The 24,176-nt window shown below is 36.9% G+C and overlaps 3 protein-coding genes across 7 annotated transcripts in view; all 3 read right to left on the bottom strand.

Moving 5' to 3' along the window:
• The window catches only part of msi2a (musashi RNA-binding protein 2a), a 171,470-nt gene extending 161,475 nt beyond the window's left edge, over nt 1-9,995 (bottom strand). For 3 of the 4 annotated variants that reach the window (XM_051121253.1, XM_051121251.1, XM_051121254.1), the window contains exons 1-5: nt 9,819-9,994; nt 9,543-9,583; nt 9,166-9,247; nt 7,068-7,152; nt 1,535-1,576 (exon numbers count right to left, since the gene is read on the bottom strand). In XM_051121253.1, coding sequence (XP_050977210.1) covers nt 1,535-1,576; nt 7,068-7,152; nt 9,166-9,247; nt 9,543-9,583; nt 9,819-9,880 — 312 coding nt within the window. In that variant the 5' untranslated portion in view covers nt 9,881-9,994. Of the gene's footprint in view, nt 1-1,534; nt 1,577-7,067; nt 7,153-9,165; nt 9,248-9,542; nt 9,584-9,818 lie in introns of all 4 variants that reach the window. The other variant, XM_051121250.1, reaches the window with a different exon arrangement.
• A 2,969-nt stretch (nt 9,996-12,964) lies between these two features.
• Nucleotides 12,965-19,157, bottom strand: akap1a (A kinase (PRKA) anchor protein 1a). Of its 2 annotated transcripts, none has more exons than XM_051121246.1 (12): nt 18,999-19,157; nt 17,949-18,155; nt 16,805-17,562; nt 16,532-16,632; nt 16,138-16,264; nt 15,943-16,049; nt 15,316-15,493; nt 14,831-14,981; nt 14,677-14,744; nt 14,049-14,122; nt 13,669-13,728; nt 12,965-13,592 (listed from the first exon to the last, which is right to left on the bottom strand). In XM_051121246.1, exons 2-12 carry the CDS (start codon nt 18,134-18,136, stop codon nt 13,530-13,532), a joined length of 1,875 nt encoding a protein of 624 aa, XP_050977203.1. In that variant the 5' UTR covers nt 18,137-18,155; nt 18,999-19,157; the 3' UTR covers nt 12,965-13,529. The 2 variants fall into 2 exon arrangements, with proteins under 2 accessions (XP_050977203.1, XP_050977204.1); XM_051121247.1 differs by lacking the exon at nt 18,999-19,157 and adding an exon at nt 18,846-18,987.
• A 2,207-nt stretch (nt 19,158-21,364) lies between these two features.
• The window catches only part of nf1b (neurofibromin 1b), a 71,020-nt gene continuing 68,208 nt past the window's right edge, over nt 21,365-24,176 (bottom strand). The window contains 1 exon segment of the mRNA XM_051121241.1: nt 21,365-22,386. Coding sequence (XP_050977198.1) covers nt 22,244-22,386 — 143 coding nt within the window. The 3' untranslated portion in view covers nt 21,365-22,243.

The following is a 24,176-nucleotide window of genomic DNA, read 5'->3' as shown; positions in this document are numbered from 1 at the left end:
CACAGTGTGACACAACGGCAGCAACAAATGCTGGCTGGAAAAAATCTTGGGAGACCACGGTCACTTTGGCTACCAAAGACAAACGTCTGCAGGAGAAGAGAGGATAGCCAGTCTTCCATGTTATGTATGACATTCTCAGACACAAAGGCTACGAAAAAACTCAGCTTCAAGTGTAAATGACATCACTGATGACATCACAAGGGAATTACATTCCCACAGCAGAATTTTATTGCTTAGAGTTCTCACTGAAGTTGCCACACCTATCCAGATCTCTCCTTCTAAACACAGCGCAGATTTTTTCCTTCACCTCAATGAAATGCAAACCTCACAAACCGCAAACTGCAATAACACAGAACAGCTATAAAGAGTCCATAAACAACAAGAGAGCCGCAATCAGGTAAAAAAAAAAATAAAAATAAAATAAATAAGTCTCACTCTAGCGGACACAGACCTCATACTGAGAAATAAACATGAGCACTGGCGTTCAGGTGGAGCGCAGGCAAGATGTGTGACAAGAACGATTAACTGGCTGCTTGCAGTCTAAAATCAATTTTGCATGTACAAAAAAAGCCAGTGCAATGCCAATAGATCTGCTTTAATCCTATTGCCTTAAGATGCCTTAAAATCCATTCTCTGATTCACACTAAAATAAATACAGTTCTGTCTATACGCATGCACTCAGGCTTATGTTTGCTTATGAAAAAAAAACAAAAAAACAACAGCAACACATTATTCTTCATCTATTTTTTAGTATAAGAAAAAAGACGCAGCAGACATGACGCTAAGGTACAATACGGAGAAACCTGTCCGTGTCTCCCTGAAATTGACAATTCGGTTCTCATAACCTGCCGTCTGCAGGGGAGTTCATATTGTTCATGGGGGTCCGGAAAAAAAATAACAGTGCTGCCTTGGAGCAAAATGTATTTTCTTTGTTTCAACAGGAATCCAGGGACCTGAGGAGGGGGGGGGGGCGTCTGAGCCGTTCTTTATGTTGTAAGAGAAAAGGTTAAGAGACCAAAACTCGCAAATAAAGAAGGGGAAAAAACTGTCTGGAAATTTTGGTAATACATGCCAACAGACTTCGAAGACATGCCCTGGATCTAAGCGCTTTCCTCCTGTCTGAAACCTGAGCCATTCAGCAATGGAAAAAAAAAAAATAATAAAAAAAAAAAAACTCTCATCTGTGAGGCACTCAAAACCAAGAAAAAAAATACATTATTGATCGTGTTTGTTGTGGGACAAAAAAGAAAGAACCTGCCAGGGTGGACGGCACTTGGGCGGACACTCTGAGCTTCAGACCAATTTAAAGAATAAAGAGGAAGAACTGCATTAGCACAAAAGAGATGGACACACTGACACCTAATCAAGAGCACTACCCACAAATCCCTGCAAATCATTTTAGATGGACACACGCATCACTGACTGACCAAATCATTGGTATCTCACACAGGTCTGCACCACAAGAGCTGAAACATCATAAAAAAAAAATACAAATATGAGATTGCTTATGCAAGAAAGTTTGAAAAATTCTGACCTTGGGTTGAGCGCGTCGAGGAAAGGCGACCTTAGGATCAATCTGTGTACAAACAGAAAGAGGAGAGAGAGAATGATGAGAAAGAAAAAAAAATAATCACAATACACTTTCATTCATTAAGAAATCATCAACACCATCAAGCTTCAGGATTACGATCATGGATGGGTGGTACTGGAATGACGATATTAACTCTTTGGCTTGTCATCTTGTTAATTTCAGTTTGTGTTCCGTCTAGTGAAGGTGTGCAGACAGAAAGAATTATCAGAGAAACTATTTCATGCTCCAGTGTCACACTGTCTTGCTTCAGCCTTAATACAGCTTCTTATAAAGAGGAGTTTCAAACAATCTCATACAGGCAGACGTAGTCAAGAGGAAAAACATAAACAGATCGAAATTGGGCTCTTGCAGGAAATTACTTGTCCATGTTCAGCAAGGCAAAGGCTTTAGATTGTAGCAAAACTCCTAGTGTAGATTTGAACGTTTGCCTGAGGGCTCTGCAGCATATAAGTGTGTATCATTACTGACACAGCCTTTCTAAATAAAACACACACACACTGACTGTTTCTTGCTGGATAGAATCGTAGGAGTCATTTTTCTTCCTTTCCTATATATGTGTGTGTGTGTTCTCTATGTTGGCCATTTTAAATACAGATATGTCAATTCACTGTGCTGTGCACAGGTAATTATTCTCTGAAATGACACACTGGTGTCCACTGAACTAAACCCTTTTACTCCCATAATTCCGTTTGACTGAGCTGTGATTGTTATCTCTCCAAATCAGGTCAATTAGAGAGATGGATTTTGTAACACCTGGGTATGGAAACCTTCTCTGTGATGAATTTCATGTAGCGATTCGTTTTAGCAATTAGCCTGAGGCTTAACCAATTCAACCTCAATTACTCCATAAAAACAAGCCTGTGTGAGCAGAAACAATACTACGCTTTGAATTTCAAATCAGTAGAAATTAGGAGTCTTTTTCCATACACCCTGAGAACAAGTATCCCATTCTGATGAATGCACGGATAAATTGAGAAACATTTGTGTGTATGCTTAGTCCGTAAATAAGGCTCCAGACTAATCTGATATAGGTTTTTGAGTAGGGTTGTGTATCGTTAGAATATTATGAATTACGATTCCAATTCTTTTCGATTCCCAGTTTCGATTCCAATGTGAATAAAAGATGATATCAAGCATATTTATTCTGTTTCTTTTTTTGCTGCTAAACATTTAGTTGCAGCTGAATACCATGAACAAAAAATCAACAGGCTACATAAAAACAAGATTCACTTAAGAGCTGTTTGCAAAATAGACCTGCATGATTCTGGATAAATTGGGTTGTTGTTGTTGTTTTTTTTAAATGGAAGTTGTGGTTACGATTCTGAAGAAAAAAAAACAGACAACTAAACAAAATCACATGTAGGCCTATTTTAAGTAAATGATTCAGTGATTCACTCAAGATTTACTTGGTTCATTACTGGATGAATCAGTGTTTTTGAATGAATGATCAAAGACAAATACATTACTAACAGCCCCCTTTCACCATCTACTGGCATAACAACATAATTGATAAATCTTTAACATTATTTGGAATGTCAAATTAACTTTCAAAAGGATGATTTACTCTATTTTGATCTCTACCGTACATACGAGTTCATATCCAGACTATGAACTTTTATCCCAGTACTTCTGTGATTATTTGAATGTTTGTAACACAGAAATAATGAACAGTGTGGTTGAAATGGTTTCATTCATATACATGACAGTGTTTCTCTTTAGGTCAGCGGCAGCACAAACACTAGTCGTACGCTGCCCGGAAGAAAGGTTGAGGAATCAAACAGATGAATCATTATAATTTAGGAACAGAATCACGTTGGTATTTGAATCGTGTTTGTGATCTTTAACTATCTGTTAAATTAAAATCCGTTGTCATATTGGTGGTGACGCATTTATTGCAACATGTTTAGCTTGTCACAAATATTATAGGCTACTTTGCTTTTTCAACTTCTGATCGCAAGAGTATCCATACCTTCGAGCGCTAAGCCCTTATATTAGCGAGCAAGGTCCTGGCAGATGAAAAAAAAAAAAAGAACCACATATAGGAATCGATAGGCGGAATCGAAATTTTAATTTCACAAGAAGTATCCGATTCCTGACCTTAAGCATCCTATTCTGGAATCGAAATCAATTTGATACCCAACCCTATTTTTGAGTTTATGCATTTGCAAATGGTCCAGTAACAGTTGTCTGATCAGATCTCCAATTAAATCAATAAGTTGCATCTACAGGGTCAGGACCTTAAAGGTCATCACTAATTAGGCCTATTAGCACGAAACACTTTTAAAAGCAAAACCACTGTAGTCCCAGCCATTCAGTCAGACAAAACTAATCACAGACAAAAAAAAAAATCTTTAAATGTAGTGATAATCCAAATCAAACAGCAGACAGCAGTTATTAAGCCAATATGTAATTTAGACTCAAGAACACATTGTTTAAATAAAGTCTTGTGTATTTCCACATGAAGCAATTACTGCGCTTCTCCCATCTCAGCAGTAACAGTTTAATGTGTTAGTGGCCTTTTATTGCTTTCAGATAGAGGCTTCGTTTACATCTGGTATTAACATCCTTTTTGGCTGATACAATCACAAGTGGTCAGTGCTAAATACGAAGAGACTGGATTACTCAAACCACTTTTGTTGGAAGTCAGAAACTACCACATTACTTTCGTAAAGTACTCTTAGCTGGTTCCATGCTTAAAATAACCATACAATCAGAAAGATTTGGAAAAAATCTTTCAGTTCACATGAAGCACAGGCAAAGTTCAGTTAAATGACTACTAATTTATGGGGAGATTATCATGCATGTAGATATTCTGCATATTTTTGCCCCATTCAATCACAAGAAATGCATTTGAGATATATACAGTTGAGGTCAAAAGTTTACATATACTTTGCAGAATCTGAAAAATGTTAATTATTATACCAAAATAAGAGGAATCATACAAAATGCATGTTTTTTTATTTTATTTATTACTGACATGAATAAGATATTTCACATGAAAGATGTTTACATATAGTTCACAAGAGAAAATAATAGCTTCAGAATTCATGAAAATTACCCCATTCAAAAGTTTACATACGCTTGATTCTTAATTCTGTGTTGTTACCTGAATGATCCACAGCTGTGTTTGTTTGTTTAGTGTTAGTTGTTCATGAGTCCCTTGTTTGTCCTGAATAGTTAAACTGCCTGCTGTTCTTCAGAAAAATCCTTCAGGTCCCACAAATTCTTTGGTTTTTCAGCATTTTTGTGTATTTGAACCCTTTCCAACAATGACTGTATGATTTTGAGATTCATCTTTTCACACTGAGGACAACTGAGGGACTCATATGCAACTATTACAGAAGGTTCAAACGCTCACTGATGCTCCAAAAGGAAAAACAATAAGAGCCAGGGGTGTAAACTTTTCAACAGAATGAAAATGTGTGCATTTTTCTTATTTTGCCTAAACATTTTTTTTTTTTTTAGTACTGCCCTTCAGAAGCTACAGAAGATACCTACATGTTCCCCAGAAGACAAAATAATGAACCCGGAAAGGGTTCAAATACACAAAAATGCTGAAAAACCAAAGAATGTGTGGGACCTGAAGGATTTTTCTGAAGAACAGCAGGCAGTTTAACTGTTTAGGACAAATAAGGGACTCATGAACAACTATCACTAATCAAAAAAAAAAAAAAAAAAAAAAAACATCTGTGGATCATTCAGGTAACAACACAGTACTAAGAATCAAGCGTATGTATGTATGTATGTATGTATGTATGTATGTAAACGTCTTTTATGTGAAAGATTTTATTCAGGTCAGTACTAAATAAAAAAAATAACATGCATTTTGTATGATCCCTCTTATTTTGGTAAAATAATTAACATTTTGCAAATTCTGCAAGGTGTATGTAAACGTTTGACCTCAACTGTATATACCAGGTTTAAATAGTGATCTGAGACCGATCTTAAAACCAGGTGTGAAGAGAATCAATGAGACCCATTCTCTAAAAAAAAAAAAAGATCCAAAACTGCTCACTGTATTCTGAACAACACTGTAGATTTGTCTGTTCCTATGAAGTTCTTGAAAATGCCATCTTGGCAGACAGCTCACTAAGTTTTAAAACACATGCTATTTTTTTTTTTTTTTTTTAAAGTATGCCTTGCAGATGCATCCTCCACCAAAAGTTTCTCTTCAAAAAGACATCACTCAAAGTGTTTACTGTTCCTGTACACTGTACAAAACTCAGCACTGATTGCAGGAGACGAGATAACAACCCCCCACTGCGATAAAAAGCTCACAGAAATCTGATTTCGGCTGAATACAAGCGACACACAGCACAGCCCTGAAACCTCACTGCCAGTCGTAATTATTCATTACCGTCAGATTTACAGACAGCGTCAGATACGTGAGTGTTTCTGGAGCACAGAAACTTGGAGAATGAAGACTGCGTGCGGCGTAGTCGCTCCAGGTGTTCTGCGTAGTTTGTCTGACATTTAGGGTTTTTTTGTTTTTTTCTACAAACCAAACATACTAAAGAAATCAACGCACAGCAGAGAAGTGTCATTTTCAGAATGCCAGCACACTGACTGATGTAACTACATATTTCTATTATAAATGTTCACATTTTCAACACTCTAGGGGTCATTTTTTATTTTATCTTCATATTTCAATTTGGATCTGTATGCAACTGAACAGAATAGAGAAACTGAGCTAAGTGAACTGAGTTTTTAATTCAAGCTATGGAGGAATGCAAGTTCATTATATGAAGACATGCAAAGGGAAATATCAAATCCATGTGAGTGGAAAGTGCATGTCCATGAATCTCAGGTGACTGTGAAAGGAAAGAAGGGGGAAATCCAGAGGTGTCCCTTCAGTTCAGAATGAGATCAGATGAGTTTATAACAGTTATCTCTGAGTCATTTCCCAGATAAACAAGGAAAGGACACATTTCAGCTCAGAGACCTTGAATGAACGTCAGTCTAAACACCATCTATACGGATGCCAGAATTTATTTAACACAAAGCGTTCTATCAACAAAATAAAGATGAGCCAGTTTCAGCCCCCTTTACGCAAATATAATAAATATTTGTTTTAAAGAAAAAAGACAAAAATAATAATAATAAAATGATAGCTACAGAATATCAGAAATCTTTAATATATATATTGTTTAAAGTTGCAAAACATGCACAAGATCAACAAATCATAAGATTTACAATGCAGCTCTGGCCCTATATGACAAGTGCCGGCTCCGATCTTTTTTACACTGGCCCTAGGCCATCCATATTGTTAAGCCTGATATGCAAGTACGTAAAACTCTCGTTCCACTCAACCCGACAAAAAACTAACTTTTTAATAAAGAGGCAGGAAATAAACCGACATGAGAAAGGAAATGAAAAACTCTGTGGGAAAGAACTTCACATCTGAATGACATCTGTTTCAGTGCACACACTCTATCCTCACAGTTACAGAAACCGAACGTTATGAAGTGATACATACCGTCTTGGAGTCTAATTCGTGGTGTGGTTGTGCTAAGACTTTATCTACACTGGAAACATCTGCAAACGTGATGAAGCCAAAGCCTCTGTGAAACAAGAGCACAAAACACAGTGAAGGTCAGGCGATAACTCCACAGAAGAGGCAGAAAAACTGTGACAGCATACAAAGCTCTCTTATATATTTGTTGATACACTCAGTGAAGGCAGGGATGTTGCAATCATTATGACACTTCTAGAAATTTCCACTTGTTGTGATATAATCACAACTTTTCAATACTTTAGTGTGTCACTGCTATACTTTTTAAATCTTTTTTGTGCCCTTGAATAAACTTAAAGTATGTATGTATGTATGTATGTATGTATATATATAATAATCACGCATTGTACAAACATATGAATCACAAAGTGCACATGTAGAAAATATAATAAACACTGTCTGGAAATATTGGCAGATCTGGTCAGTTTTTTATAGCACATTAGATATTTATACAGGGGAAGTGACCCTTTAAGCCCACGAAAACCTAAATTTAAAGATTATTACTATAAATTATAAAGAAAACGCAATATTCTACTGTGTCATGAACTGGCAAAATTAACATAATCAACATATTTCTTTGCTAAAACAGAGTTCTCTCATTTTAGGCCCTATAGCCCATCATGCCAGTCTTTTTTCCTAGGTGCAGTAGGTAAAATTCATGAACAGTGTTTGGAGTACAACCAATTCTGTTAATGTTTTTATATGAGATTCAATGGGTTCTCTTAGCCTAGTTTAAAAAGAACAATAGAGGTCAAATGGCAGCTTTGCTTAGAAGCTCACAATGACAAAAATAAAAAGTTATATTAAAATATTGATATGATTATTTTTTCCAATATAATATAGCTACAAACACTTAATATTTTTTCTTGTTCTGCCGCATGTCTTTGGGGGGGAAAAAAAACAAATTAAAAAACATGCAAAATATTGCTAAAAAATAACGATAAAATAAACATTAAAATTTTATTAACCAAGCCACTTTCATTAACAATTTCACAAAAAAAGTTTTGATGTGACTTCTACAGTGCCAGATAGTAGCAATATATCCTAAATAACTCAAGAACTTATTCAGTTAGCTCTAAACAAAAAGAAAAGGACAGTAAGAAAAATCTGCATTCGCTACAAAACATAATTTCTAGTATAGAAATTACAGTGACTAGTCATAATAATATAGTCACCACCGATAAACCACTACTAAACATAATGTTGAAACTTTAAATTTTCTGTAAAGCTGCTTTGCATTGATTTGTACCTTGAAAGGCACTATACAAATAAACTTGAATTGAATTTCTCTCATTCTTTGTATTTACGCACTTTAAAATATAACAAGTGGGCATATGTGGCCTTATTAGGGTCACCTCACCTGTACAGGGAACTGTCAATTATGTATAAAAGACATAAGACTGAGATACACATGTATGTATCTATTCATATGCATGTGTATACACATACACACCAATATATGTGACCCCAAAACCAGTCGTAAGGTCAATTTTTTTCTTTAATTGAGATTTATACATCATGAATAAATAAGCTTTTAATTGTTAGGATCGGACAACATTTGGCCGAGATACAACTATTTGAAAGTCTAGAAATCTGATTTTGCAAAAAATAAAAAATAAAATAAATAAAAATATTGAGGAAAAAATCGCCTTTAAAGTTGTCCAAATGAAGTTCTTAGCAATGCATATTACTAATCAAGTTATGATACATTTACAGTAGGAAATTTACAAAATAATTTTATGGAACATGATGTTAATAGCCTAATGATTTTTGGCATGAAAGAAAAATCGATAATTTTGCTATTGTTATAAATACATACAAGTGCTACTTATGACTGGTTTTGTGGTCCAGGGTCACATATATAACCTACAATACATATGAGCAAAAACACTGTCCTTTGTAATATGATTTAGAAGTCACTCAATAGGAATGGCACTCTTGCAGTACAGTCCCCCTAACTCAGTGAATCAGCTGCCTGTCCCTTTACTCTTCATCTGCCCTTAACACATTGTAATACAGCAGAATAAAGACAGAGGAACATAGAGAGAGCACGTGTGTTTACCTGGAGCGTTTGGTTGTGGGGTCGCGCATCACCATACATTCTCTGATCTCCCCATATTTACTGAAATAGTCTCTAAGGCTGTCTGAAGACAAACACAAGGACACAAGAGGGTTACGGCGTGTCTACGGTGCAAGTGAGCGACGGGCATAAGCCCGCACGCTGCCGTTATAATCAACGAAGGTCGCGCGCTTCACACTTCGCTGATTATAATGAGAGCGTTCAAGTTTTGTCGCGTCGCTCGCTTTTAGTGTCAGATGACTGGAAATTACAATAACCTTGTGCGCAGTGACACACATACAAACACCACAAAGCTCTCATTGCGTGCCACGGACACATATAAAGCGAAACAACTTCAAAACAGAAGAAATTCGCCTTACCTGGTGAGGTTTGCCAGCTGAGGCCACCGATAAACATTTTACTGTAAGGAGAAAACATGGTATAAGTGACTCCAGATGTCAAAACGGCCATTTTCCGTGTAAATACCTCATAAAGAGCGACCTACGAACAGCTTGAGCTGTGAACCGGCTGAAACGAGCCGTTAAAAATGACCTGTCAATCAAAACATCAGCAGAACTGCGCGAGGAAGGACAGAATCAAACTCCAAACACAGAGACGGACGCGCACGCGCGCGCGCACTCGTCCTGTCTTCTTACCCCGGGTCGTGTTGCGAATCGTTCGGGCTTCCAGAGGTGACTTGACTCGCGTCCGCTTCCATAGCTCAAAGCCCAACCAACTCCAAACACACGCATACACACACACACGGGCACTGCAGCCCCAGCTCAAGGAATATTACCGAACCGGGAGCGCTAGCGTCACACGTGGGATCTGCGCGCAGCTCCCGCCCCTCTCCGGAGGGGGCGTGGCTCAACGCGTCAGCCAACCAATCCGACGGAGATCTGCGCCTACCTATCAAAGGAAACCACGCCCTCTGTTGGTTAGCAGCGTTTGACAGGAACCACGAGAGTACATTCAGTTCTTCAGTAAGGTCTTTAAACCATCATAAAGTTTGCATTTGCGCCACCTTCTGAATAAATACAACCAAGAGGCTTTTTGAAAATTAACTAAACACTGTTACTCAAAACATCGACATAAAAACAAAATTTTCTTTGTGGCACAAGCATAGCCTATTCTGTTAGTGGCAATGTCATAAATCCCCACAAAATCAGTAATTAGTAAATGTAAGATGTAAGAAGATACATATACTTTATAAATGATCAGCTTTGTTTGAATTTCAATTGTCTGTCTTAAAAGGTGGAGGCCTTTGCATTCTTCTGGCACCTTTCAGTAGATAATATTGTTAACTACAACTAAAACCAAACCATAAAAAAAAAACTTTAGTTACCAAAGTAACTGTACTAAAATAAACTAAACTAAATTAACTTAAACAAAAAAACTAAAAGCTAATTTAAAAACTACCTTTTTTCCGTACGTTATGGGTTTGGCTTCCGTCTCATCCGCATCCAGCTATTTTTAGCTGTACAAAATAGCTCATTTTGCTGCTTTGTATTGCAAATTGGTGTGTCTTACCATACTATTTTAATGTACAATCTTAATTATGAACATACTGGTTTGTAAAAACACATTGTTATTCTATAGCGGGTTAATGAACCGGAAGTCTCACCCATAAGCTTACTTCTGTGTTTAAAGAAAAGGTGGATAGCCATACTTTAGTCAGAAATTTTAACTAAAATTAAAATCAAAACAGAATAACATCTAATTCAAGATATTAACAAAAAATATAATAGTAGGCTATATCAATGATACTAAAAAACGCAGGAGCTTACTGTATGAAACACTTGGAATGCATGTTTTTCTTACATGGTGTGGACTTTCCAGTGATTTCTATTGTTTTTATACTTAATGATATTGTTTATCCATAAACATAAGACATCATTTGATATGTATGTTAATTTTCCAGGAGGGTCATGAAAACTTGACACCCCCACACACGCAGGCAATGTATTTCAGAGCCTTTCCCTGCTTTGCTGAGTGAGCATGCAGAATGGATAGATCAGTGTTAGTGTGACATCTGCTGACTTCATTGATATGGAAATGCTCGAATAGGAAGTTTATCAAATGACTGCAGCTCTAGTTTCACAGAACCAGATCACTGTGGAAAATAAGAGCACTGCTTCCCGTTGCCAAATGAGTACTCTTTAACCAGCCAATAATATCTTGCCTCACTTAGTAAACACATAGATCATGCTGCTAATGTTCTAATAAACTTTCTCAAACCCATAGCAGTCCAGAACCACAGTCTGAAATTTATGTTCTAACTCCAGTATTTGGTATTAAAATGACTTCTGCTGGTAAAGGGTACATTGTGGAAAGTTTTAGAAGTAGTGTGAGTGTTTCCTCTATCAAGAAAAGTAAGCTGCATCATGTTATATGAGCCCAATCTGTGAGGGAGACCCACAGTCACAGCAGCATCTGTGTTTGATTAATGAGTGGATCTTCTACTTACTGAAAGTCTCATTTTTTAATGCTGTGCATCTGTTAGCTGCCTAACAGATCAATGCGCCTCTTTAGGATAATACACATTCATCAGGCCACTCTGGAAATGAGAGGATTTTCTTCTTAGGGAAGGGTTAGGCATAGAAATCTCAAAGTTAAAATGGAGAATGCTAGAGTGCACATGCAACAGAATCAGCCGTGACATTCAGCTTCCTCCAGCAAACCAATCAGACCCCCTGCGGCTGGCAGATACCAGAGCAAGGCCAAATACAGAGAGCTTTCTGCATGTTTATTGAAGAATGTCAGCAGTCACTTTAAATATTCAGCCCATTTCGGCACACTTTTCCATGATATTTCATGCAAATCATTGCAATTTAAGTCACCTTTTCTCTAGAAAGTGCTTCGCTGTGTAATCTTTCACATGGGTACACAGCCATGTGACATTTATTCAAGTCAACTGGATGTATTTTCCTGTTAATCGCCACTAATAATCCTGCTGGACAGGTTTTCCAGAGCAGTTTTCTGCTTTTTTGGATTGATATATTACAGCAATCACCCTCATACACTGTATAAATATATATTCTCACGTTTAAAAATGAACACTAACCAGCTATTCAAAGCTTTACATTGAGTGACATCTGTTGGCCAGAAGTAGCAGGTGCATTTTATTTTTTCAAATCAGTGGATTTTATAAGGTCTTTTTAACTGTTAGGAAGATATTGAGACATACTAAATTAATCCAACATGGGCTAAAACGACAGACGTTATTGTCTATAAACCATGCACTAAAGGTAAATATGGAGCCAAATTTAAGTCTTTTTCCCTTAGCAACTCTTAGCTTTTGTCTTGTTCAATATCTGTGACGCAGGTTTTTCAGGGCAGTTATTTAAAAAAAATAGATTTTTTCACTTTTTTCCCCCTAAAATTCTATCTATCTTATTTTTCTCGTAAGAGCAGGCAAATGCTTTAAGAGCATTTTTCCCGTAAGAGCCATTGTAAATTTTATGGTGTTGGCTTCCGGTCTCATCTGCATCCAGCTATTTTTAGCTGTACAAAACAGATTGTTTTGCTGCTTGATACTGCAAATTACTATGTCTTACCATATTATTTTAATGTATTATCTTAATTATGAGCACACTGGTTTATGGTGCAAACACTTTTACCGTTTACTGTACGTATTCTTCTCGTTATTTCCCTATAGCGGCTAATGAACCGGAAGTCTCGCCCATAGACTTATTTTCACATTGAAGCAGTTGGATAAGCAGTTTATAAAGTTTTAAACACTATATTGTAATTAAGGCAAAGTCAGCATAAGCATGAGACAGGAAGGTACACCATGTTTGTGATATCCACCTAATCTTTTACTTCAACAGCAGTGAAATGTTTGGCAGCGTCAGCATGAGAGTACAGAGCACTGAACCTTACAAGTTAATTTCAGCAGGGGATCATAATGCACTTCACTGCTGGAGTTCTTTTAAGGCTTTACAGTCAGAGAGCACAACACTGTCCCAACCCTTATCTTACAGAAAAGAAACAAAATACAAAGACCAAGAGAAAAACAAATATTTCTAAACAGAGAACAAATTGCTACCAAAAAAATCTATACACTTCAATATCAAAATACCTGAGCACAACACAATCTTTCAAACCATCAGCATTCAAGAGTTAATCTGAATAGGTGTTTTTGTAAGCAGCTTTGGTTACTCTACAATGCATTCTGCGGCAATAACTTAATTCAATTATTATTAAATAATATCAAATATCATAATATTAACCATTTAAAGAGAATTCTTCAAAAATGAGGTCTCCAACAAATCTTCATACAACAAACAAATGTACAAAAAGTGTAATACATGATTTACTGATTTACAAAAGTGTGTTCAAGAAAGGAAAAATGAAAAGCTGTGACATCACTGCGTCTCAAACCAGGTGCAAAACTCACGTTCAGACAGTAATCTGTTCACCAGAACCACCTGCAGACACACAAAACATAAGAAACAGTTATAACTGAAATTTAAAGATTTAGTAATTAAAAATAGACATACACACCTCATCTCCTGCCTGTTTCCACATGTGCACCAAAGGAAGGCCGTCTTGACTGCCTGTCACCTGACCATAAACAACATCCATTATGTCTGAATGTCTTATAGAAATTGTAAAATTAAAATTTAAATAAAAAAGGCTTTTCCTGTATGTTATGTGACAATAAATCAACTGTGAACATTCAAATGTATTTGTAAACTACTGAAAATATTCATTTGAAATCTCAGGGGGTATTTCAAGTAAATATTTTAAAATCAAAGAGCTGACAAAAAAAACTTTGAGAATCTCCAGCCTAGTGAAATCATTCAATACCATGGAAATAATCAATGTGCTAAATACACCAGGAAAAAAAAAACTGAAAGGCAAATGTGTTTTCTTGTTATAACCTTTATGATTAAGGCCATATTCGCAGTTAATTCCTCCAGCGCTGCTTTGGCCTCCAGGGAAAACTCTTCCTCACCTTTGAAAGCAAACAACGGCATTTTGTTTTGTTTTTTAGCATAATTCAGTATTTATGATATATTTGTCAGATTTTTTACAAAATGCACAAAGAATAATAATACTGTATATGTGATCGTAGACCACAAAACCAGTCTTAAGTAGCACTGGTATATTTGTAGCAATAGCAACAATAAGCCAACAATACATTGTATGGGTCAAAATAATTGATTTTTCTTTAATGCCAATAATCATTAGAATATTAAATAAAGATAATGTTCCATGAAGATATTTTGTAAATGTCGTACTGTAAATATCAAAACTTATTTTTTATTAGTAATATGCATTGCTAAGAACTTCATTTGGACAACTTTAAAGGAACATTTCTCAATATTTAGATTTTTTTGCACCCTCATTTCAGATTTTCAAATAGTTGTATCTCAGCAAATATTGCCCTATCCTAACAAACCATATGCCAAATGATGTATAAATCTCAATTTGACAAAGTTGACCCTTAGGACTGGTTTTGTGGCCCAGGGACAATCATAAAAATCATAAACAGGTCAATGTTTTTACCTGGCAAAGGAGCGATATTGTCCAGCAGAACCTCTGATGCCTGGAATGGCAACGCTACAAAGTCTGACCTGTGAAAACAAGCTGCAAAGATCAGATTGAACTCATTCCAAAACAGTTAGAGACGAATAATCAAACCAAATGTGGGCCACCTGACCTGATCTGCCTGAGGGAGGCGCTGTTGACAGTGTCATAACCTCCATTATCTACATATCTGATATGAGCCATGCCAGACTCTCTGTCATACTGAATGACCTGGGCTCTCTGCCAGCCACTTCCTGTTACCGGAGCTGCACAGACCACCCCCACTGACAGAGAGACAAACAGAAAATAGACAGACTTCCCCAAACTAGATAACAGCAAGAAATCTAAATTATTATAGAGATGACCACATTGCTTTCTTGAAACCTACTTATAATTTGTCTTGCCACAGTTTGAGCATCATTTCATGACATTTAGGACATACTATCAGAGATAATGTCTATCTGTGTGTGTGTGTACTGTACATACAGTGTGTTCAAAAGTTTTAGAATGATTTCTGAACCTTGTGAAGTTTGTTTCTACATACTTCGAAATGTGTTATTTTATTTCTACTTTACTAGTATTCTAAAATATGGAAGATGTAAGTAAGGATCTGTATACCTTCAACAGGTGTGGGCAGGCTGGGGCATCCCGGCTGAGAGTAGCAGAGCTGCATGTGCTGTATAAGGGTGGGAAGGGCCTGATAAGATGGATGCTTGTGCTGCTGAATGAACAGATGATGACCCGCCTCCACCCGTGAAACGATCACCTCCACAAACACATCCTGAGGCAGCAGCAGCTACAGAGACAATAGAACAACTCACAGCTTTTAAAACACAATGGCTAATCTCACATTCAGTCATGCATTAAATTGGAACCTCAAGACACATCAAGTCAGGATATTCAGTCTCACTGGTATCAAACTTGGCATGTCAGGGTTGCCAGGTTTTCACAACAAAATCTGCCCAATTGCTACTCAAAAGTAGCCCAATCACATATACTTTTTTTGGTGGGGTTAGCTCTATCTTAGAAATATCCCTTTAAATCCACTTACATTTTGGTCTACAGTAGTCAACATTTGAAGTGGATCAAAAAAAGTTCATTAAAGTTGTCCTAAGACAAGAATGGATGTTGTTTTGGTTTCAGGACAAATTTGATCCACTTCAATTGTTGACTACTGTATTCCTCCCACAAAGCTATTGTATGATTTGAGAAATGAGTTAATGATTTGATTTTAAGGGTCCTCACCCAGGATGTAATGGACAGGCAGGGCAGAGGAACACAATTTGACAGATCCAGATCTTTAAACTTCTTCCTGATGAGTGAGAGAGCATCATTCACCTGCTGCTGAGAGCCTGGATAAACAAACACAGACATGAATTCAGCGTTGGGCTCCTGCACGGAGTGAGGTCCCATCATCATCATCATCATCATCAAACTCACCCTGGATGTGGCAGATTTGAACCTCCTGAGTGAACGGCAGGGTGGAAACATAGATCTTTGCTCCAGAGCTCTGTTTCAGGAAGTTCATGAACTTTCCCTGCTTCCCGATCAATCGACCCACCAGATGCTGCAAAGACAGATCTTGATTTAAAGCTTCAAAGGAAAACAGGTTTTCCTGTCACTCCTCTTATAGCAGCAAAACAAACCTCAACACACACAAACAAAACGTATACAGGCCTCTATATGTCCTGTAACTTGAGCTCTTCTATAGTAAGTCTAATTCTTCAAGATCATGTATCTATGCTGCTGTGGTGCATCTCTGAACACGTTCATACACAATGGGCTCATGTTCAAACACTACCAGTATGTGGGTGTATCTGTGGGCGGAGCTCACCGCTGGCACCTCGATGTCCCAGAGAATGATGGGTGGGGCTGGAGGTGGAGCCAAGCTGCTCACCTGTGTGTCAGCACCAATGCAGCTTTTAACACCTGAACCTGGAGATGAGATCCATATGAATGACACACTAAGATATTTTTACTGCTTTGTGATAGAAGCATATGAAGTCTGACTTTATGTCAAAGTCAATTTCATTCAGTCATTTCTATAATCGCAATAATTTAACAGAAGGATAACAGCATGAGTTCGGAAAGTAAATGTTTCACGCGCCTCTCAAGGCCAGCTCCTCTCCCTCCGCCACTCCGAGCACGCTGGAAGTCATTTTGCTCTCAGTGCTGACTGTGTCTGCTTCTGTGGGAGTCATCAAAAACCCTTGGGCCTCCTCGGACAACTCTCTGGTCAGCCCATCTGCACCACATGCATCCTCTGAGAAGCAGGAACCACATCCAGAATCATCTCCTAAATGGCTGAGCAGTTTATCCCTGAATGAGCCGGCGTGGGATACTCTGTTGTCGTCATCACTGCTGAATGATTCTTGAGCAGCATGTTGAAATCCACCCTTTGGAGATCTCGAAACACTAGCAAGCTCATGTGGATCGCTGGGTTCCTGGTTTATGGCTGCGTCTATGACCTGTTGGACCTGAACAGAGCTGATCTTCTCCATGCTCTCCTGGCTTCTTTCAGGTGAGAGATCAGACAGGCTGCTGCCATCATGACTGTCCAAGCGGACAGGACCTGACTGTTGCTCTGTTAAAGTGTGAGAGTCGGTGGAAAGGCGGTTTGAAGAGAGACAAATCGGATCAGATTCAAGCCCAGAGTCCTCTTCAATAACTTCTCCACAGTATGGATGACCATCGCCAGCAATGTTGTCCTTTTCTTGCTCAGTTCGGAGAGTGTCAGGGAAACGAACGGATACTTCTCCTTCTGGCTCAGGTCGAATTCCCTTGGTGAGGCCAATTTTGGAAGAGGTGCTGGTAAGGTTTTTAATTTCAGAGGATCCTGAGATGCTGTGGTCCATGTTCAGGTCACTGTAGGAAAAGAAAAACAGAAACAGTCTGTCTTTACTCGAAAATGCAAATCTGTCTGTTTTTTGAATGAGATGTACTTGGACTGGTCAAGATAAATTTTTAGGATAACTTAGCATGAACCAAGATTTTCCATTTGTGAAAAATGAAAACATTACTCCACGTGGTCAAAGCCCCTTGCAATGGAGCTCCCGTTCCTCAACAAAAAGACATCTCTATAATTATGAATACATTTTTTTTTTGTAGGACTTATAGGTCAAATTTACTAAACATTTACAACTTAGATAACGCATATTTGTAGAGAAGAATTAACATAAGAAGATATTACAAAGATAACCAAGAATGCAACCTTTAAACAAGACAACTGGTGTACACTCTGCACTACTGACCTTTCCCCCAAAATACTGGAGTCAGCGGGGGAGGATTGAAGAGGGCTGCTTTTGTCCGAACAACTCATGTTCTCTTTAGTCCAGAGAGGAGCTGTCGTCGTCCTCCTCCTTCTCCTGAAGCTGTACCAGCACCAGCCCAACAGAGTCAACACAGAGACGGAGATCAGCGGCCTAAACGACAGCAGCATCCTCTTTCCACTGATCCCACTGCAAGAGAGGGAGAGATCGAGAGGTCAGCTACATCTAATAAGACCATCCCTAGTCTTGAGTGGCACTAGACTGTAAGGAGAGACATCTGAGCTCAGAGGGGGAGCGAGTCTTGACACCAACACTTCTGCAATAGAAGACTGAACTAGAGCAATCTCATTAGCAGCTCAAATATCCAAGCAACACATAATCGACACACGCGGCGTTGTTAAATACTGCTGTCACCATGACATTCACCACACATCTTGATTTCTGGCCGCCCATGAGTATCAGTATCAAAATGTGTTAACAATTCAGCTCAATAAGAGGTTTATGGGGGTCAAAGTATAGGTCAAAGTACACCAAAAACAACAACCCTGAGAATAAAACTAGACCCTTCTAATTCCCAAACAAACATTTTTACTGCAAAAATATTAATGTGTCAATGATTCCTTGTGTATAGAGGGACACAGATGAATCCCACTATCAAAATGATTCTTTAAAATTGGGTACATTGGCAAATCAAATGCATTTTTATTGAATTGCGGTTAAATGAGTTGGAATAATAACATGCAGCCATGAAATTCCGAGGAAATATGAATTAAGAAAACTGTTCAAGTAAACGCAGTAACAGAGCCTCAGTCATTCTGTGATTTTAATAATTGGACAAATGCTTCACTACATTTGATCCCATTTGAGTAATGAGTTTACCTTTATGGGGTCAACACGTGGTTTAAGTCAATTTTGGGTTTACTGTGAAAACCAGTTTAACTAATCAACACATGCGTCACCGAACAAACAAATCTGAAAGAGATATTCATTTTATATATACTTCGAGCTCCTGTTTAATGTCTTTCTGCTCACCGTGATGCTCAGCAGTGCTGGTGTGTGCGTGACGTCACGGGAGCGCACGTGTGTTCGTGACAGTAATCTATAGCTCAGGTGATGTATGTAAAATGTAACAACAAAATTAAAAACTTCACTATAAAATGTGACTTTTGAAAAATGGAAATACAAAATATATTATTTACAGTAGTTAGTACATAATTACAAAAAAAGAGATACATAACCAATCAGACACAGAACAAGGCTAAATACGTGTAAAAAGTGTTTCGATTGGTCTATAGTGATTAAGGGTGTGGTCTGTTGGTAAGCGGTCTCCCGCTCAAACTGACAAGCGGGAAACGGAGTCGGACTTGAAACACCCGTGAAATTAACGACGCTGCATCATTAAAAACCATGGTAAACTTTTATATTTTTGAGTTTAACTAACATTTTAATAACATATGTAAACAGAAGTAAAACCTTTATGTAAATGTTTTATCTCTATGAATGTGTAACAGCGTTTTACAATTCACCTGAGGTATCAGGTCTTAGATGTTTGCACACAAGGTATTGATAATCTACATTTACCATTAAATTAAAAATCCCTGTCAAGATTTATTTGGTCAGGTTACAGGGATTACAGGAAAAAGTTCCAACTTTTTACAATTTTATTGTTTTTACACTTCCAGAATGAAAATGTCCTGATAATTTACTCACCCCCATGTCATCCAAGATGTTTGTGTCTTTCTTTCAATCGCAAAGAAATAAAATTTTTTTTTAGGAAAACATTCCAGGAATTTTCTCCATATAATGGACTGCTATGGTGCCCCGATTTTGAACTTCCAGGTCCAAATTGCAGTTTCAGTGCAGCTTCAAAGGGCTCAACATGATCTCAGCTGAAGGATAAATGTCTTATCTAGCAAAATGATATATATATAAAAAAAATGTATATACTTTTTAACCACAAATGCTCATTTAGCACTAGCTCTGTCACATGCATGCATAAATTAGTTCTTCGTCTTTGTACTTCAGTTTAAAAAGGTAGGGTAGGGTAGGTCATTTTCTTCCCCAACTGCTTTTTTGTAAAGGGCGTTTGACTTTCTTTGCACGTTTGCTTTGTAAACACTGGGTCAGTACTTCCGCCTTTGTCACGCGTGTATGATTACGCAACGCGTGAGGTTGAGCTAGTGCAGGACAAGTATTTGTAGTTAAAAAGTATATGAATTTGTATTTTTTTAAGAAAACGACCGATCGATTTTCTAGATAAGAGTCTTATTCCTCGGCTGGGATCATGTAGAGTCTTTTGAAGCTGCACTGAAACTGCAGTTTGAACCTTCAACCTGTTGGTCACCATTGAAGTTTTCAACTGAAGAAAGACATTTTGGATGAAATGGGGTGAGTAATTTAGCAGGAAATGTTCATTCTGGAAGTGAACTTCTTTAATATTTTATTTTAAATAAAATTACTGTATAGATCTACTCATTTACTTCAGCGAAACAGATCAGGAATATACAGCGAAGTCTTCAGATGTGGTTCATCTAAATAGAAAGTGTGACCTTTTGACCAGCAAGTCAAAACTAGTAGTAAGACAAAACACAATGATAAAAACTGGACAGAAATGGACTTTATTAGTGTTACATCTGTAAATATGAAATCAGATGATAACAATAATGTATTATAAAGGGGGCCCAGAGGACACAAAGATTTCCATCTTCAGTGCAACCCTCAATATTTCCTCTATGTTAATTGACATAATGCAGTGAACATGATTGATTGACAATAATTCATATTTTATGTTGTACATATTCAGTAATTAACTGCTTTACAAAAAGCAAAATAATACAATGTCATAGTCACTTGTATTTACAGTGTAGTAAATATACTTTTCTATTTTTACACAAAAAATATTTACAGAGGTGAAGCTCTCAGCATAAAAAAGGAAACAAAAGAGAACAATTATGTAAAAGTTTGCATAACCTCAAGTGCCGAAAGAGAAGAAAACTTCACTCTAGTGTTTGAAACATCCAACAATCTCTGCCATTACGAAACCCATGTTCAACCCTTGACCTTTCTCACATTAAGACGTACCAATATGAAAGCAATGATTAGAGGAACAGAAAAATAAAATTAACCCCCCACACACAGATTTCAACATGTCTTAAGAGTCAAAATGGCACCATTGTATATGGGGTAACGATAAAATATTTCAAGCTTGGATTTAATTTAAAAGAAAAATAAAACAAAGATACAAACTTCAGCACACACAGGCATAACATTTACTGTACATGACCAGTAAAGAAACCCTGTTGCAGTCCAACAAACACAAAACTGGATGGTACGGTCTTGCAAAACCCAGAATGTTTAAGTTCAAAACATATGAAGAAATAAGGCTCAAATAAACTTGAAAAAAAAAAAGCATTAGAGTTTTTTTTTCAGTCTCTTTTTGTTCAAGGTACCATATCATAGTGTAATCCAATGAGATCTTGGCTGTCTCCATCCCTTTTTCAACTGACAGCTGATTTGTTATTTTTGCTGCAAAACAGCTTTTTTAAATGCTAAATCTTAAAACTTTATCTAAAACTGACAGATCATATTTGCCACAACAGCTATAACAGAATGAGAAACAACAGCAAGTTCATTTCAGGCCAATCAGAATTCAGAAATTCACACAAAGTTTTGAACAGGGATCATAGTTCAGATGATTTCACTTTGAAATATTTTCTTCTTGTACTATACAATTTAAAGGCTATTAAAGGTTAATTCTCTGAGTAATGCATGAACGATTGTACGTTTTTATTTTAGGGTAAAGCTCACAAATTGTTCCTCATTACCACTGACTCTCCAGGAAACAAAATCATTCATTCCCTAAAAAGTAACAACCACAAAAGATGCAAACTAAAAGCTAAACGTAGACATAGTAAATAAAAATCAAATACAACTGAACGAAAGAATGGCACTTGGTAATACTTTCATCTATTATATTTAAGACGGAAATTAGTGCTTTTAAACAATATACTCAGGACACCACCTTCAGGCAATGTCTGTGATTCGAAAGTAAAAACAAAACCAACAACATCTTGGACTTCCACCCATCCTGTGTCAAACAGTGACTGGTTTAAAAAGAGGCGTTCAGTTTATTTTGATCCTGGCAAACACGGCTGAACAGTTTCAAGAGAACCTATAGATTACCGTAAACGGTGGGTTTAGCAGGAGAAACCGCATAAAATGCAGCGTAATGTATGTTAGAGGTCCAGCAGGGGCTAAACCCTGCTGTGCTGTAGGTCTCATACAATCTTTTTGATACTAGGTCTTTTAAAGCTGCCGGTGCTGCGTTGTTTCTGGACCTGGCTGGCTGAACCGTGGCGCGTGCGTCCGCTGGCTGCCAAACCCGTGGTGGGGGACAGATCCGCCTTCTCTTTATCGATTCCTGCTCAAAGCAAAAACATACAAGCAGAATTATACAAAGCTACAAGCAAAATCATTTTCTTAAGTTTTAAGATATACAACCTATATTTTAACACTCATTTCTGTTACTAAATGTACGTGTAAAAATTAAATTGTTATTTTCATAAATAAAAAAAATACTATTTAAATACTTTTTAATCTCAGATGCTCATCTTGTCTTGCTCTCCCTGAACTCTGTGTATTCTGACTCAAGACAGTTAGGGTATGTCGAAAAACTCCAATCGTATTTTCTCCTTCAACTTCAAAAATCATTTCAAAATCACTGCAGAAGTTCTGACCCAGTCTTTACAAAGTGAACATGCAAATAAGATTAAACACCCTTAACAAAAAAGGTAAAACAGCGATATAGGACGATTTTGAAGTTGAGGGAGAACATGAGATGGGAGTTTTTCGACATACCCTAACTGTCATGAACCGGAAAACAGTCCAGGCAGAGTAAGACAAGACGAGTGTTTGACATTAAAAAGTATATAAATTGTATTATTTTTATGAAAATAACCGATCGTTACGCTAGATAAGACCCTTCTTTCTTGGCTGGGATCGGTTGAAGCCACATTTAAACCTCATTTTGGAAGTTCAAAATCGGGGCACCATAACCGTCCATTATATGGAGAAAAATGCTGAAATGTTTTCCTCAAAAAACAATTTCTTTACAACATCTTGGATGACAATGGGCTGAGTACATTATATGTGAATCTTTGTTTTGGAAGTGGACTTCTCCTTTAAGAAAGAATTTAAGAATGAAACTATTAGATGTTTACTAAGATCCTTCTACAGGGCTGTCAACTTTTGCATTCAACTTGGAGTGAGAATTCCCACAGTGGGTTTTAGGGTTTTCTCTCTCTCTCTACATTTATTAATAATTGCAACCACATTTAAAAATCTATTAGTCTGCATTGCATGAAAAACAACACTTTTATTTAAAATTCTGACCGGATTATATTTAGCCTTGAAAGAGCAAAATAGCCCTTACTTTATAATCACTAAAAAGGTGTCACTTACTTCAGTTCATCGCAATCTCACAAAGGTCTTTCATACTCAATATAAACATATTATTTACGTCATGTTATAGTGAGAGGATTTGCAAGCTTGCAGGCAAAAAAAAAAAAAAAAAAAAAAAAAAAAGTAAACGCAATGGCAGGTGTTTAAGAAATCAACAGATATGTCGGTGATTGGCTATACTGCTCAGCGATACGTTGTAAAAAAAACACTTTTGGTAATTTCCAGGACACAAATACAAACTGGAGCCTTAATCAAACCTGTTTCAGCATATCCTTTTAGTTTTAACTGACTGTGCTTTTGATTGTGTGAGAAAATGTGGCATAAGATGGTGAGAATGTGTCAATTACATGGGTTTCACGCTGAATGTGTGAAAGTTGGCAGCCCTGCTTTCTATTATCTATTGAATTTTGATTGATTTATATTAGGGCTGTCAACGATTAATCGCGATTAATCACATACAAAATAAAAGTTTAAGTTTGCCTAATATATGTGTGTGTACTGTGTGCAATTATTATGTATATATAAGTACACACAAATTAATGTGTATATATATGAGAAATATGTTATTAATATACAAAATAATTTTATTTATATATAATATAAAATTATAAAAATTATAATAAATATATATGCTTGAAAATATTTCTTAAATATATACATGAATGTGCTTGTATTTATATATACATAATTATACACAGTACACACCCATATATTAGGCAAACTCAAACTTTTATTTTGTATGCGATTAAT

This window comes from Labeo rohita, chromosome 10 (genome assembly GCF_022985175.1).
Source record: "Labeo rohita strain BAU-BD-2019 chromosome 10, IGBB_LRoh.1.0, whole genome shotgun sequence".
In the NCBI taxonomy this organism is placed as follows: Eukaryota; Metazoa; Chordata; class Actinopteri; order Cypriniformes; family Cyprinidae; genus Labeo; species Labeo rohita.
The sequence above is the reverse complement of the archived record's forward strand: the minus strand, read 5'-3'. Positions and strand labels throughout refer to the sequence as shown.